The sequence below is a fragment of the Trichechus manatus genome, unplaced genomic scaffold (genome assembly GCF_000243295.1).
Source record: "Trichechus manatus latirostris isolate Lorelei unplaced genomic scaffold, TriManLat1.0 scaffold00028, whole genome shotgun sequence".
Taxonomy (NCBI): domain Eukaryota; kingdom Metazoa; phylum Chordata; class Mammalia; order Sirenia; family Trichechidae; genus Trichechus; species Trichechus manatus.
This window is the reverse complement of record NW_004443964.1, coordinates 1,560,155-1,575,038: the sequence shown is the minus strand read 5'-3', so window position 1 is coordinate 1,575,038 and position 14,884 is coordinate 1,560,155. Positions and strand designations below refer to the sequence as shown.

The 14,884-nt window shown below is 63.4% G+C and overlaps 1 protein-coding gene across 1 annotated transcript in view; it reads left to right on the top strand.

The window, feature by feature from the left end:
- Nucleotides 1-8,863, top strand: part of BAHCC1 (BAH domain and coiled-coil containing 1) — a 39,612-nt gene extending 30,749 nt beyond the window's left edge. Inside the window, 14 exon segments of the mRNA XM_023729124.1 lie at nt 37-154; nt 1,240-1,532; nt 2,298-2,476; nt 2,654-2,955; nt 3,111-3,218; nt 3,300-3,456; nt 3,631-3,745; nt 3,828-3,903; nt 4,015-4,123; nt 4,848-4,967; nt 5,265-5,441; nt 5,556-6,721; nt 7,879-8,115; nt 8,657-8,863. Coding sequence (XP_023584892.1) covers nt 37-154; nt 1,240-1,532; nt 2,298-2,476; nt 2,654-2,955; nt 3,111-3,218; nt 3,300-3,456; nt 3,631-3,745; nt 3,828-3,903; nt 4,015-4,123; nt 4,848-4,967; nt 5,265-5,441; nt 5,556-6,721; nt 7,879-8,115; nt 8,657-8,863 — 3,364 coding nt within the window.
- Nucleotides 8,864-14,884: the final 6,021 nt, after the last annotated feature.

The following is a 14,884-nucleotide window of genomic DNA, read 5'->3' as shown; positions in this document are numbered from 1 at the left end:
CACCCTTCACCTGCGCCCGCCTGCCTGTGCCCCCAGGGCCGTGCGAACCAGCCTGAGCCTGCTGTGTGCGGAGCTGCGCAGCACCGGGGAGCCACCCGAGAAAAGGAGCCGCCTGGACCGGGGTGTCTACGTGGGCCTGCAGGCCGCCCCTGCGGTGAGCACCCGCCCACACCCCAGGTCAGGGCTGCCGGTGCCCGGGGACAGGCAGAGGTGTCTGCTGCCCCAGCCAGCACCCTGCTGGGGTTGCCAGGTGGCTGGTGGCAGGGCTGGCTCCAGCCTGCAGGCGTGATGGGGCCGGTCACTGGGCAGATGACTGGGAGCCCTGGGACCCTGGCACACATTACCCGTGCCGGCATGATGGAAACAGATGGTTAGGGGCTGCTTCCATCCCCCCCTCCCGCCCTGTCACCATGCAACAAGGAGGTGGGTGCAGGGCCCGACCCACAGACGTGGTCCCCAGCCAGCCCCGGCCCAGCTGTTGGGGAGGGAGAGGCACCACAGTGGGATGTCTGCCCTGAGATGAGAGAGCTGTGGGGACAGCACTGGAGGCAGGACTAGCAGACTCGAGTTCAGGGCCGCCCCGCCTGCCCCAGGGAGATGCGTGGGATCAGCCCATTACACAGAACTTCCCGCAACGTGCCCGCCGCGCAAGACCAGGGGCAGCGAGGGCCCCGCTAACGCTATTGCTCCATGGCGTTCTCCCCACCTCCGTTCACCCCCCCGAGGGAGAATAATGTCTGGGTAACAGGAACAAGGGCCCCTGTGCTCTGGAGGAGTCCGGGAACACTGTACACAGCGCTGGCACACCACCGGGTAGTGGGCGGGCGGGGGCAGCCTACCCTCACACCGGGGGGCTTTCCATGGGCGGCTCTCCCATGGGCTGCCAGCACCTGTTCCTCCTCAGTACTGGGGTGTCCTTCTCCCCATTGCAGGATCCCGGGAGGGGTTGGTGAGAGCTGGGTCAGAGCATGTCACCTCACCCCAACCTGAATCCCTGTCTTTGGGATGTGCCCCCAGTCCCCCTTTAGAAAAACAGGCATCTGTCGTCACCTGCTGTGTGCTGTGTCACCGTGCCCTGCCACCCCCAGCCTGAGTGGGTGGGCAGTCGGGGGAGTTGGCGGAGGCCCCCGAGGCCCCCAGGGGTGCTGCCCTTTGAGTGCGCACTGGCAGAGGGAACTGCGGGGTGCCCGTGAGCACAGACCCTACGAGTGCAGCTGACACCTTCCTGTTCGTCCACAGGAGAAGGTGCAGTGCAAGAAGAACGTCCCCCAGGGCAAGCTGGCTGCCGCGGTGGCCCACAAGGTGGCCCAGCTAAAGCCGAAGGTCAAGAGCAAGGGGTTGCCCACCGGCCTCAGCCCCTTCCGGCGGAAGGAGGCCGCCCCAGGTGGGCGCATCCACAAGAAGCTGTCCCGAGCCAAGAGCGCCAGGGTGGCGGGGACAACCCGGCCCCCACAGCCCGAGGGCGACAGCGGCAGGGAAATGCCCAAGTTCCTGGGCAAGCCGGCAGGGACCACGGGGCATGAGGCAGGCAAGTTGTGGGCCGGAGCTAACCATGGCAGGGGACCTCCAGGCTGCATTTGCTGGGGGGCCCAGAGGAAGGGCAGGTGGGCGGGTGCCGAGCCACCTCCCAAGCCGAGTCAGGGCTGGTGGTGGTGACAGGCAGAGGAAGGACCTTTGGATGGACAGGCTGGGGGAAGGAGGTCAGGGTCTTCTTGGAGGTGACCCCCCCAGGGTCAGAGCTCAGTGCCTGTCTAGGTGCCCCTCATCTCAGTCACATCCTGGAAAATGGGGTTAAAAATAGCCCCCGCCGCCCAGCTTCTTCCGCAGCAGCGGCCAGGGCGGCCAGGCTGACCCAGAGGTGCAGTCTGGCCCCCAAAACACATGTGTCCAGAGACCCTCCTGGACAAACAGACACTTCCTCCTCAACCCCCCAGGGGCCTCCCTGACAAAGAACAAAGGAAGGAGCCCCTTGCTGAGGGGAAGAGGAAGCAGGAGGGCAGCCAGGCCCAGGAGGAGGCAGGAGGGGCTGCCGGGGAGGGAAGAGGGATCCTGCCTTGCCCAGGCAGGCGCCCATGCCCAGGGTGAGAGAGAAAGATGGCGCTAGAGGGCCATCACCCTCAGCGTGGAGGCCTGGGCCCCATTCCCTCCCACCTGGGGAGGGGCAGCCGAGGGGGTGACAGCGACCCGTCCACCACAGCCCCAGCGTGCCCTCACGCGTGCATGCAGTCAGCCTCCTGGCACCCCAGCATGGTGCCCCTTGGTCGCCCAGTCACGGGACTCCTGCCCCTCTCAGGCAGTGGCTCTGACAGCGAGGAGGGCGAGGGCCTCCTGGAGGCCGAGGCACTGCCCAAGGAGCCGGGGCTGGCGCTGCACGCGGGGGCCGGTGTGGCCGTGCTGGGGCCCTCGCCCTCTTCTGTGGTCAAGATGGAGGCCAACCAGAAGGCCAAAAAGAAGAAGGAACGGCAGGGCCTGCTCGGTAACCACAGGGCAGTGGGCTTGGGCTGGCGAGCTGCCAGTAACCACAGGGGTGGTGGGCCTGGGCGGGGGGCTGGGATGGTGGGCTGGCGGGGCCTGCTCGGCAACCTCAGGGCGTTGGGCTCTGGCCGGGGAGCCTGCAGGGGACGCCCTGCAATGCCTCCCCTCCCTCCCACAGGTGCCTGCCGCCTGTCCAGCCCCGAGAGCGAGGTCAAGATCAAGAGGCGGGCGGTGAAGGCAAAGGTGGGAGCTAAGCTGGAGCGGGCCCCGGGACGGAGGCCTCCTGGAGCTCCCGACAAGAAGAAAACCAAGGGCAAGGCCAGGGGCGGCCTGAGAGCAGAGCCAGGGGCTCCCACCACCAGGGATGCCCTCTTCGGCCCTGCCCGAGCCTTCGCCTGCCGGGAGGAGGGCAGCAGGCTGGCCAGTGAGCGCCTCCAGAGAGCCACACGGAAGGCCTCCGTGCTGCAGCCAGTGCTTCGGGTGAGGCTCGGCTGGCGCCGCAGGGTCCTGGGCCGGAGGGTGGGGGGCCTGGATCGAAGAGGCCTTCGAGGACCCTCCCCACCTAGCTCCCTCCTCACACCCCTGGGTCAGGGGTGCCACCCTCACACTGCCCTTCTCTGCCCACCCCCACCCAGCGGAAAAACGGGGCACTGTCTATCACCCTATCACCCCGCAACGCCAAGGCCATCCTGGGCAAGGGCAGGAAGCTGGGCAAGGTGAAGAGCAAGACCGTCAGCAAGCAGGTATTGTCCGCCTGCCCACCCCCAGGGAGCCCAGCTGGCTTCCCCGACCACTCCACCCAAGCTGACCCCTCTGCCCCGCAGGGCAAGGGCCGGGCGGTGAGCCGGCTGCTGGAGAGCTTTGCCGTGGAGGACAACTTCGAGTTTGATGACAACAGCAGCTTCTCGGAGGAAGAGGAGGAAGAGGAGGAGGAGGAGGAAGCCAGCGGCCCCCTGAGCGCGGAGCAGAGCGCTGCCCTGGGTGAGCAGGGCTGGAGGGGGCGGCCTCACCGGCTTCGGGGATTCAGGGCTGCAGGCTGGGCCATCTGGGGAAGGAATGGGCAGGGCTCACGGGGCAGGCTGCGGGGGCTCGGGGCTCGGGGGGCTCGGGGCGGTGACGGGTGGGGCGGCCGCTGACACCCCTCCCTCCCTGCAGCCCGCTCGTGTGTCCTCCACAAGGAAGACCTGCAGGATGGGTTACCAGTGCTCATCCCCAAGGAGGACAGTCTGCTGTATGCAGGCAGCGTCAGGACTCTGCAGCCCCCTGATATGTAGGTCTGGGCGTGGGGACAGGCGGGAGGCTGGTGGCCGGTGGCCCTAGGCCCCTCTCACGCTCCTCCAACGCCCCCTCAGCTACAGCGTCGTCGTTGAGGGAGAGCGAGGCGACCGGCAGCGGATCTACTCGCTGGAGCAGCTCCTGCAGGAGGCGGTGAGGGGCTGTGTGGGCCACCCCTGCCCCGTCTGCCCCACAGTCTACGTCTCTGGCACCCGCATCCGGCCCTGCCCACTCACTGGCCGGTGCCCCTTTCTGTCCCGGCAGGTCCTGGACGTCCGGCCCCAGTCCAGCCGGTACCTGCCGCCCGGCACGCGGGTCTGTGCCTACTGGAGCCAGAAGTCACGTTGTCTGTACCCGGGCAACGTGGTCCGAGGTGAGCCCGCCCAGGTCTGGGCCTGGGGTTGCCAAGAGAGAACCCAAGGAGACCCTGCTTCCCAGAGGCTCTGCTGTCAGCTTCCTGCTCCTCCCTCCGGAGCAGGCAGACGGTGCTGGTCAGAGCAGCAGGACAATGGAGTCAGCTCCCTGTCACCCTAAAAACAAAGAGGGGCATGGGGGGAGGGTGCATGGGGTGAGGGAAGCTATGATGGCCCAGCTAAACCCTGGGGGTCCCTGGAAGGATCACATGGTCCTCCTGACCCCAAGGCAAGCAGTGTGGGGCCCCTGGGGTGGGAAGACTGCAATCTTTGTGAGTGGGGAAGAGGCAGGAGGGTGCTCCTGGAAGGTCTGCTGGTGGGACTCAGACATGGCGGGCCCATGTGTGCTCACACGTGCAGGTGTGTCTGCTCCCTTGGGGCCCCTGCAGCCCTAGGTTGGGGTGATGGATGGAGGTAATATGGCAGCTGAGACGGGGGTCTGAGAGGAGGCGCCTGCTCCCACGGCTGGGGGGCAACTCAGGGTCGAATGTGGTCAGGGAGCAGGGTCTGCCTGTGTCATTTGTCAGAGACCACCGAGCCTGGCCTGTCACCCTGCCTGGGAATGGCCCCCACCCCGGGGACCCCACCTCCCTGTCCCAGGGACTCACCTGGTACTGGGGGGCTCTGAGGGTGCTGAGCAGAGGCAAGCGAGGACCAGCTGATGTTGGGGTCTGCCCACCACAGGGGCCTCCAGTGACGAGGAGGACGACCTGGACTCTGTGGTGGTGGAGTTTGATGATGGGGACACAGGCCACATTGCTGTCTCCAATATCCGGCTGCTGCCTCCAGACTTCAAGATCCAGTGTGAGTGCCAGCGGGGTGCCCGGGGAGGGGGTGACCCATGGGGAGGGGGCGGCCCCGGGGAGTGGGTGACCCACGGGGAGGGGGCTGCCTGCCAGGAAGGAAGTGATCCACGGGGAAGGGGCAGCCCTGGGAAGAGGGTCACCACGGGGAAGGGGTGTCCCCAGGGAGGGGGCTGCCTACCCTGCCTGGTCCACTCCCCACAGCTGCCCTGGGCCTTGCAACCACACCTGCATCCCTGGGGGCAAGGGGTGGTGGTCACCCTGGGGCCACGCTCACAGGTCCCTGCTCTCCTTGCAGGCACAGAGCCCTCCCCAGCCCTACTGGTGTCCAGCAGCTACCGGAGAAGCAAGAAAGCATCCAGCGAGGCACCCCCGCCCAGTGAAACCCCTGCCCCCAGCCTGTCCCCCAAGGTGCATGATGGCCCCGAAGTCTCTAAGAGCCCCGGGAAGAAGTCCATCGGCAAAGACAAAGCCGGTATCTACGGGACTGCTGGGACCTGGGTTCGGGGTGGCTCGGCCCAGGTCGGTGGCCACAATGGCACTGGATGAGGTGGGTGGGGGCCATGCTGACTCTACCTGTCCCTCCCAGGCAAAGCCGACCTCCTAACCTCAGGTGCCAAACCCACCGCTGGAGCTGCGGAGCACTTCCTGGGCCGCCGGGCCGGCCCCCTGCTGAGCTGGTCCGCCGTCTCGCAGACCAAGCGGAAGGCAGCAGCGGCGGCAAGAGGGCCAGGAGCCCTCCAGAACCTCTTCCAGCTCAACGGCAGCGCCAAGAAGCTGCGCGCCCGCGAGGCACTGTTCCCTGTGCACAGCGTGACCGCGCCCGTGTTTGGCAATGGCTTCCGTGCTGCCTCCTTCAGCAGCTTGGCCAGCTCTTATGCGCCCTTTGGCGGCGGGACCGGCCCAGGCCTCCCGGGGGGTGCCCACAAGCTGCTGCGGTCCAAGAAGGCCGAGGCCGAGAAAGGCGGGCGGCGGCGGGCGGGCGGCGAGTTCCTGGTCAAGCTGGACCACGAAGGTGTAACCTCGCCCAAGAACAAGACCTGCAAGGCGCTGCTGATGGGTGCCAAGGAGCTGGCACCCAAGCTGGGCCGGCCCCTGCCTACCCCCAGCTACACGCACCCGGCCCTGGTGGGCAAGGACAAGAAGGGGCGGGCACCCGTCCACCCGCTGCCCATGGGGCTGGCACTGCGAAAGTACACGGCGGGCCAGGCCGAGTACCCGCTCCCTTGTGACAGCGACTGCCCTAGCTCCTACTCGGACGAGGACGAGGACAGCCCTGGGCTGGCGGCCGGCGTGCCCTCGCGCTTCCTCACCCGCCTGTCTGTGTCCTCGTCCTCGTCCGGCTCCTCCACCTCTTCGTCCTCAGGCTCCGTCTCCACCTCCAGCCTCTGCTCCTCTGACAACGAGGACTCATCCTACAGCTCAGACGACGAGGACCCGGCCTTGCTGCTGCAGACTTGCCTCACCCACCCCGTGCCCACCCTCTTGGCCCAGCCCGACGCCCTGCGCCCCAAGGGGGGCAGCCCCCACGCGCACGCCCAGCGCTGCTTCCTCTCCCGGGCCACAGTGGGTGGGGGCGCCGGCGCTGGTCCCAGTGGCAGCAAATCCAAGCTCAAGCGCAAGGAGGCCCTGAGCTTCGCCAAAGCCAAAGAGCTCTCCCGGAGGCAGCGGCTGCCGTCCGTGGAGAATCGGCCAAAGATCGCGGCCTTCCTGCCTGCCCGGCAGCTCTGGAAGTGGTCGGGGAACCCCACACAGGTAGGTGAGCCCCTCTCCCGGGGGAGCAAGCCCCAGACACGGAGCCCTGACCCCCTTTCTCCTTACATACCATTCCACTTCAACTAAAATTTTTGAAAACTCCCGGAAAGGACAAACCCACCTCTCCCACCATGAGCACTGTGGACAGTTCCCTTCCAGCCCTTTGTGTGTGCCTGTAAGATTGTCGCCATGATCCTCACCCCAGGCCCCGGGCTCGGCATGCGGTTTACATGGCAGTATTGCCTCAGCACATTCCCATGCCGATAAACCCCAGCGCTGGGAGGCACTGTGTTGCTGGAGGATGCACCAACCTTTTTTTTTTTTTTTTTTTTGGCCAGTGCTCTTTGGACAGACGTTTAGTTATTCATGTTGTTTAAATAAGCTTTGTTTATTAGAGCAGTTTTAGGTTTACAGAAAAATAATGCAGAAAGTGCAGAGTCCCATATGCCGCCAGCACAGTTTCTCCATATATTCAAACTCACCCAGTGACACCACGGAAGAAAGGCCTGGTGATCTGCTTCCAAAAATATTTTTAAAACCATAGCTATTGAGTCGATTCCAACTCATAGTGATCCTGTAGGACAGAGCGGAACTGACCTATTGGGTTTCCAAGGCTGTAGTCTTTCCAGAAAGAGACTGCCGCATCTTTCTCCCATGGGGCAGCTGGTAGGTTTGAACCACCAACCTTCCAGTTAGCAGCCAAGTGCTTAACCACTGCACCACCAGGGCTCTTCTGTAAAGATTACAACCAAGAAAGCCTGTCTGCGGAGCAGTTTTGCTGCGTGGCACGTGGGTTTCATTTTTGGTTTCCCACTGGTTACGGTGTATGAGCCAGAGCTGATACATTATTACTAACCAACGCCCACCCATAGTTTACAGTAGCATTGAGCGGGGTTGCTCTTGTAAACAACACTGCTATGAACATCTCACACACGTTCCCGTAGAGTCAGTGCCAATCTCAGGGTCATGGCCCAGGGCGCAGGGCCAGTCCAGGTTTCATGGATTTTGTGACCTCCCTGCAGCCATTTCTTGTCCTTACTGGCGCCCATGCACACACACTCCGGGCACGCCGTCTGCCCCTCCTGCTCGCTCCCTCTACGTTTCCCTCGCTCTGTCTCTGTTGCCCTCACCACCCTGCCCTTGGTTGCCCCCTGCAGAGGCGGGGCATGAAGGGGAAGGCCAGGAAGCTGTTCTACAAGGCCATCGTCCGGGGCAAGGAGACCCTGTGCGTTGGAGACTGCGCTGTCTTCCTGTCGGCCGGCCGCCCCAACCTGCCCTACATTGGCCGCATTGAGAGCATGTGGGAGTCGTGGGGCAGCAACATGGTGGTGAAGGTCAAGTGGTTCTACCACCCAGAGGAGACCAAGCTGGGGAAGCGGCAGAGTGATGGCAAGGTGAGGTGGCCATCCCCTCCCCTAGCACCCAGCACCCCACCACCACCCTGCAGCCTCCAGCAGAAAGCAGCCCTGCACCGGCTGTCCGGGTGCCTCCCCTCGCGGTGGCCCCTGTAGAGTGGGTGATGTCATCACCTTGGGTGCTGTGTGGTGGCCCCAGGCAGCACTCAGCACTCAGCAGGTGGAGAGTTCCCGAGGGATCACATGCTGCAGCCCACCTGGATTTCCGGCAGGATCCCCTCGCAGCCCCCATGCGCTCTCTGCTCCCTGCCACCCCCATTCACAGAGACAGAAAACGCCTCCCACACTCTGTTCCTCCCTGAGGTGAAGCCATGTTTACAGGCAGAGCAGTCTTGAGGGCAAGGAGATTTTCTCCAGCTCCAGGGCGAATGGCCGAAGAGGCCGGGAGAGGGTCCCTGGCGCTAGCCACCATCCTCTGGCTTAGTTGGGTGCCCTTCCGGTCAGAGGGCTCTCCTCTGGGCTGGGGACGCAGGGGGCATGGGGAGCCGGCGCTGACCCCTGTGGCCCCGCCCACCCACAGAATGCACTGTACCAGTCCTGCCATGAGGACGAGAATGACGTGCAGACCATCTCCCACAAGTGCCAGGTAGTGGGGCGCGAGCAGTACGAGCAGATGACCCGCAGCCGCAAGTACCAGGACCGGCAGGACCTCTACTACCTGGCGGGCACCTACGACCCCACCACCGGGCGGCTGGTGACCGCCGATGGCGTGCCCATCCTGTGCTGACCGAGGCTGGAGCCCATGCCACCTGCTGCCGCCCCCGGGGCCTTCCGCTGCTCGGGGCCCAGCCCTCCAGGACCTGCCTGGCAGGCAGCCCCATCGGGCCTCCAAGGGACTGGGCGGAGCAAATATGCAAACCCACCGCAAGAGATTCAGGCTTTTTTATTGCTATTTTCCCTGGAAAGAGCGAGCTCTTTGGCGTCGGAATCCAGTCCCATCCCATCCGCTGCGGGGGCAAGCTGTGCGCTGGGGGACCCGGCCTCGCCTGGCCTGCCTGGCCCTCTGTCCCCCGCATTGGCAGTTCTCGAGAGATTAGAATCCAAGCCATATTCTCCCCAGTACCTCCGACTGTCCCCCACCAGGGAGAGCAGAAATCAGGTGTATTGTCTATTTATTTCTCTATGTAAATATTGTATTTCTTCGGGGAAGTTTTATGAAAAAAAATGGAAAAGGTTTTTTTTTCTTTCCCACACGCGTGACGAGGGCGTGTGTGTGTGTGTGTGTGTGTGTGTGTGTGTGTTGCGTGTCTGTAGGGATTTTGTTCGGGGGGGTTGGTTTCTTTGAAAATGCACTGTTTTCTCAGCCTAGCTGAGGTGCGAACTGGGCCGTCTGTGAAGACAGAGCAGCTCCGGTCGGTCGGGAGCGGAGGCTGAAGGCCAGGGTCCCCGCGGGAGGGGAGTAGGACCTCTAGGTCACACTCTCTCATCTCTGGGGGGACTTGTAGGACGGAGTCACACTCGAGTTTATTTCCTTTCAGTCCATCTCCTGGGGAAGGTGTTTGGGGGAGGGGCAGTGATGACGGCCCCAAGGGGGGAGAAGGGCCTCAGGACGTAAATGAACCTCAGGAGGTGTCCCCACCCCGCAGTGTGACGGCAGCCGTATGTACCTTCTGTTTCATACAAAACGAACAAATATTTTTCAAGTATCCATAAGGAAAAGTGATATTTTGGTTTTATTTCCTGAATATTCCCAAATCATTTCTGAGCTCCGTTTCTATGGCTCACGTTTCAGGGAGGGCGAGGCCAGCCTCCACTCAGAGCAGAGACGGGTCCCCCTCGCCCCACTTCTGCCCCTTCCTCCTGTCTGAACCCACACTGGGGAGGGGGGCACCTCTTTCTTCTCTCACGCCCCAGCTTGTGTTTCCCCAGCTGCAGAGGTGCGTGCGAAGTGGCAGCTCCCTCTGGCCCTGTGTGGGGGTGGGAGCGCAGCAAGGACCTGGGGCTGGCACACGGGTTCCGGCCGGTCCCCTCGGCCCACCTAGTGCAGGTCTTCACACCCCGCCCCTTCGCCACCCCAAACACCCTCCGGGGTTCCCCAAAGCCTCACTGTAACAGCTCAGGGCCCCGTGGCGGGAGGCCAGGCCAGAGAAAATAAAACCGCAGGCTGATCCACGCTGCCTTCTGCGAGGGGACAGGTCCTCATTGCCTTCCTCTTCCCTCCACCCCTACCCAGGCCCCCTGGAACCCTCTACCTGCCTGGGGACGACCGGTCCCCCACACCTACAGAGGTCACTGGGTCTTTTCTGTGGCTGCTGGGTGGGCACACAGCCTCGCAGGCTCGTGCCCAGGGCATGGAACAAGGGTCTCTACCCTGGTCCGCAGGGCAGGAGGACCCGGTCACCCCTGAGACTGTGAACCCCTCCGCCCACTGCCCTAGGCACACTGCCCCAGTAACCTGGGAGAAATCCTCACCCCTCCCCTTCTCTCACAGCCAAGAGGGTCAGGCAGACAGGCTGGTACCCCAACAGCCCTTCTCTTAGGAAATGTGGTCAGAACCACCTGCACCCTATGGGTGTCACAAGAAGGCACCCCACGTGAGCACTGCCCCTTAGGACAGCCTCTTGTATGACCCCCACAGCCGCAGCTTAAGATCCGCAGGAGGTGAAAGGTCAGGCTCCTTCCCGTGGGCCTGCAGGCGGTGCTCTACAGCCCGGCCTCGGCCCTCTTCCCCGACCCTTTCCTCACATAGGTCGGAAGCCCAGCCCGGGTCTTCGCACCTCCCATGGCTGCCACTCCCCCGGGAAGCCCTCCCAGCACCTGACACCCCGCTGGCAGCATGGAAACAGCAGGGGGCCATTTTATTATCGGTGCCCCCTGCACCGCCATCGCAGCGCTCCCACCCGCAACGTTCCCCTTTGTCCCGGCTTGAGTGCAATAGTTCATTCCCGGGGGCGTCCGTGGTTCCGCGTGCAGCTAGGGACGAGGAAGGGCGTGGGGAACAGCAGTGCTCGGTGCCCGTGAGGCAGCAGGTCTGTGAACAGAACAGATTTCAAACCCCAGGGGCCATGGGTTCGAGCCGGAGCCGAGGGACCTTGTGTGGCCCTCCTGTCGCCGTCTCTTCTCCTCCTTTGCGTTTTCGACTTTCCCTTCATCCTTTGTTGTCTCCTGTCCTGTCGGTGTGTGTGTGGGTGGCGTGTCCCCTGCTCTCACCGTGGTCAAACACGGCAAAATCGCGGTTATTGTAAATGTGTAAGTAAGATGATGGTGGGAATTTTTTTCCATGTAAACACTAAAAACAAACAAAAAAACACAAAGGTTTTATGAACAGCAGACTCTATGTAAAGGCATTTTAGTATTAAATTTTTTATTGATAACTTGCTTAAGAATAAATATATGAACCATTGTACAGGTCCCCAGTGTTGGGCTCGTCACTGCCTGCGCTCCTATAGTTACGCCAGGGCCTGGGGGCCGAGGGGGGTCCCCAGCCAGCGCCCGAGGCCCAGAATCAGGTGCCTGGCCTGGCTGGACCGTCCTGGGGTATCTGGGCCTCCCCGCACCTCCTTCCTGCCCCCACTCCCCGTTCAGTAGCCGGAGTGGAACCCCTCAGGGGCCTGAGCCTCGGGCCCAGAGAGGAGCGTGTGGCCGGCGTGTGTTTGAGGCTGCCTCAGGCCCTGCTTCCAGTATGCCCCTCTCCCAGGACAAGGATCCCTTCCTGACAGCCCTCACCCAGGAGCCTCCTGGCACTTGGTCAGAGGTCCAGCCTGAGCCAGTCCGTGTGACCAGGGCGTGTTGCCCTGGAGGCGGGGGGGAGGGGGGCCGCAACCAGCCCCCAGAAGCACATGGGGGGGCTGGTCCCTGTGGGTCCCTGAGTGCCCTGGGGCCGCTGTAACCAGTGCCATGACAACGTAGGGGGCTTAAGACAACAGAGATTGAGTCTCTTGGAGTCTGGAGGTCAGAAATTCAAGCTCAAGGTGTGGGCAGGCTCTAGCGGAGGAGCCTTCCTCATCTCTTCCAGCTTCCGGTGGTTCCTGGCCATGCTTGGGGTTCTTTGGCTTTTCCGTGCGTCCCTCCAGTCTCTGCCTCCGACCTCGTGTGGCCTCCTCCCTCTGTCTCGTCTCCTCTTTTGCGAGGACACCAGTCATGTAGAGTTAAGACCCACTCCCGGGTGTACACCCAGGGGAAATGGAAACACGTGTCTACGCAGAAACCTGTGCACAGATGTTCAGAGCAGCAGGACTCATAACAGCCGAAAGGTGGAAACCACCCAGCAGTCCACCAGCTGCTGGGGGGGAGTGCCAGAGAGACCCCAGGGCCAGGCTGGTGAAGGGGGTGCCGGCCCCAAGGGGCCCAGGAATGTGGGTGGGTGGGGGTGAGCCTGGAGGGCGGGGGGCCCGTGCAGGCTAGGCTGAGTCCCACACCCAGGGGTCCCAGGAGCTCTGCAGAGGACAGAGCGGGCCCCGGGGGTAGGTCCTCCCTGGGACCCAGGCCACTGCCCTTCTCGCCCCTGTAGCTGCTGCCCCACCCCCTCCCTCTTCCCACCTTAACTCGGACACCGTGGTCCTTGCCTTCCAGCTCCCCCCTGCCCCCAGCAGGGCCTGGGCATGAGGGAGGTCAGTCAGCCGAGGGGTCTGGGCCCTTCTCGGCTGTGGAACCCCAAGGGTTAAGAACGCAAGAGTGCACTTTGATCAAGACAAACGAGCCGTTATGTGGACACTGAAGCAGGATGGATGCTGGCGCTGGGGGCGCGATCAATAAAGGTGATGTTTCATCAGGTAGAAATGATGGCCGGCTGCTCGCAATTTGTTTCTAATACCACAAACCAACTGGGGACGAGAGGCTTTAATTGTTCACCCCAAGGCGGGCAGGGCTGCCGGGGGCTGGGCAAGGTGGCCGTCTGGGCACTGGGGCCCGGGAAAAGGCCCATGGCCTGCCCAGGCCCCTCACGGTCCCCTGAGTTGCAGCCGTGAGGGCTGCACTGGGGGAGGGACGGGGCTGCCCAGGCGCTGGGTGCTGGCACTGCCCAGGCCCCTCATGGTCCCCTGAGTCGCAGCTGTGAGGGCTGCACTGGGGGAGGGAAGGGGCTGCCCAGGCCCTGGGTCAGGAAATGGACGGGCAGCACCCAGAGGAGGGACCCCTGACAGGCCACACCCTCAGGAACCTGTGGTCTCCCCCACGTTGTGGCACCCCATTGCATTCCCAGGGTCCCCTAACAAGCCAGCTCCCCTTGCTTCCAAAAGCCAGAGGACCTGGCTCGGGGCTGCCTGTCCTTCTGCGGGTGCCTGCCCCCTGGAAGCCACCTCGGGTGCTGCAGAGCATGACAGTGACCAGGCGGACAAGCCCCAGGTGGGCAGCCAGGTGTGGGTCAGCGCCCCTGGGGTCAGCTGGAGCCGGTGGAGGGACCACAAGGCCTGAGTGACCGTGCCTCGGCCCACGCCCACCCTCCAGAGAAAAGGACAGTGAAGGGGGCAGGGTCAGCGGAGGCCAGGACCAGGGGCGTGCTTGGGGACTGGCTCCCACCGGTATCACCTCAAAGAACAGCAGTATAGAGAACAGCTCCTGGCCTGGGGCCCCAGTGCTGAGGCCCCTCTCGGTCTCTGTCCTGTCTGTGAAGAAGAGACCCTGACGACCTTGCCCCCAGGTGAGACCTGGCGAGGGTCCCAGAAGACGGCACAGTAATTTCTGGACCCAGATGCAGACAGGCTGGTCAGCACCCTTGGCCCGGGGCCTTTTCCCTCCTGGCCCCAAACACTCGCAGCTCACTGCCTCCTCCCATCTCAACCTCCTTGGGCTCCATTGCAGCCTCCACACCCCCAGGCATGGCTGGGGCTGATGGGCTTCAGGGAGGCGCCTGCCTCCTCGGGGACACTTGGGGACACATGGGGACATGTGGGGACACGTGAGGGAAAGACTTGCATGCTCTCATCCCACAGCTGCTGCCTGAGCATGAAGTGGGGTGCTCTGGCAGGGTCCCCAAAGCAGTGTGACACATCTCCCTCCTGGTACACTGGAATGGGACCTCCAGCACCTCACCACGTGGGGAGCCCCATCCAGCAGCCCAGCCAGCCCCAGGGAGCACTCTGGGAGCACAATGCTCCTTAAGACGGGGGAGGTGCCAGAACGCCCCTCCCCCCCCCAGCCACGCCCTGTCCCAGGAGATCAGCCTGCTGGGATCCCCAACACGCTGCTCCTTCAACAACCTCTGCACCCCTCCCTTTGCTCCCAGAGAAAGGGACTCCAGGTGGGAGTGGGCGTGGGTTTTCCTGAGGCCTCCCCATCTCGGCCCCTCTCCCCCCAGGTTCCTGAGCTCTTCCCCGGTGATGGAATGGTCTAGAGGCCCCCTTGCAGTTCGGTTTGCTGGGAAGGAAAAGTTAAAATCAGCCTTTGTATTTGGGAGCCTTTGAACAACTTTAAGATCTCGCCGTTGTCAGGAAATCTGTTTTCACTAAAGAGAAACAGACTCAGCAACGGTGAGCAGGCAAGCGGTGGAGGCCGCACCAATGGATGATTACATTCTCAGCACGGCCCTCAGCCACTGCTCTGATCCCGGGCTCCCCAAGGCCCCGCTGTGGCACCCCTCTTGTCCAGGGTGGGGCTGGATAAGCCAAGCTGGCAGGCGGGTGCAGAGGCTGGAAGCGGGCAGAGGGGATCCTGACAGGAAGGGGCCAGGCACCCACTGCCCATGCAGACCCTCCACGGGCAGGGTGGGGCAGGATCAGCAGATACCACGGCCACTGGGCCTCGGATGCCACAGCCCATGTCCACTGCCACAGAGGCCTCAAAGCTCCCAGCGGCCTCTAGTCTCATGACC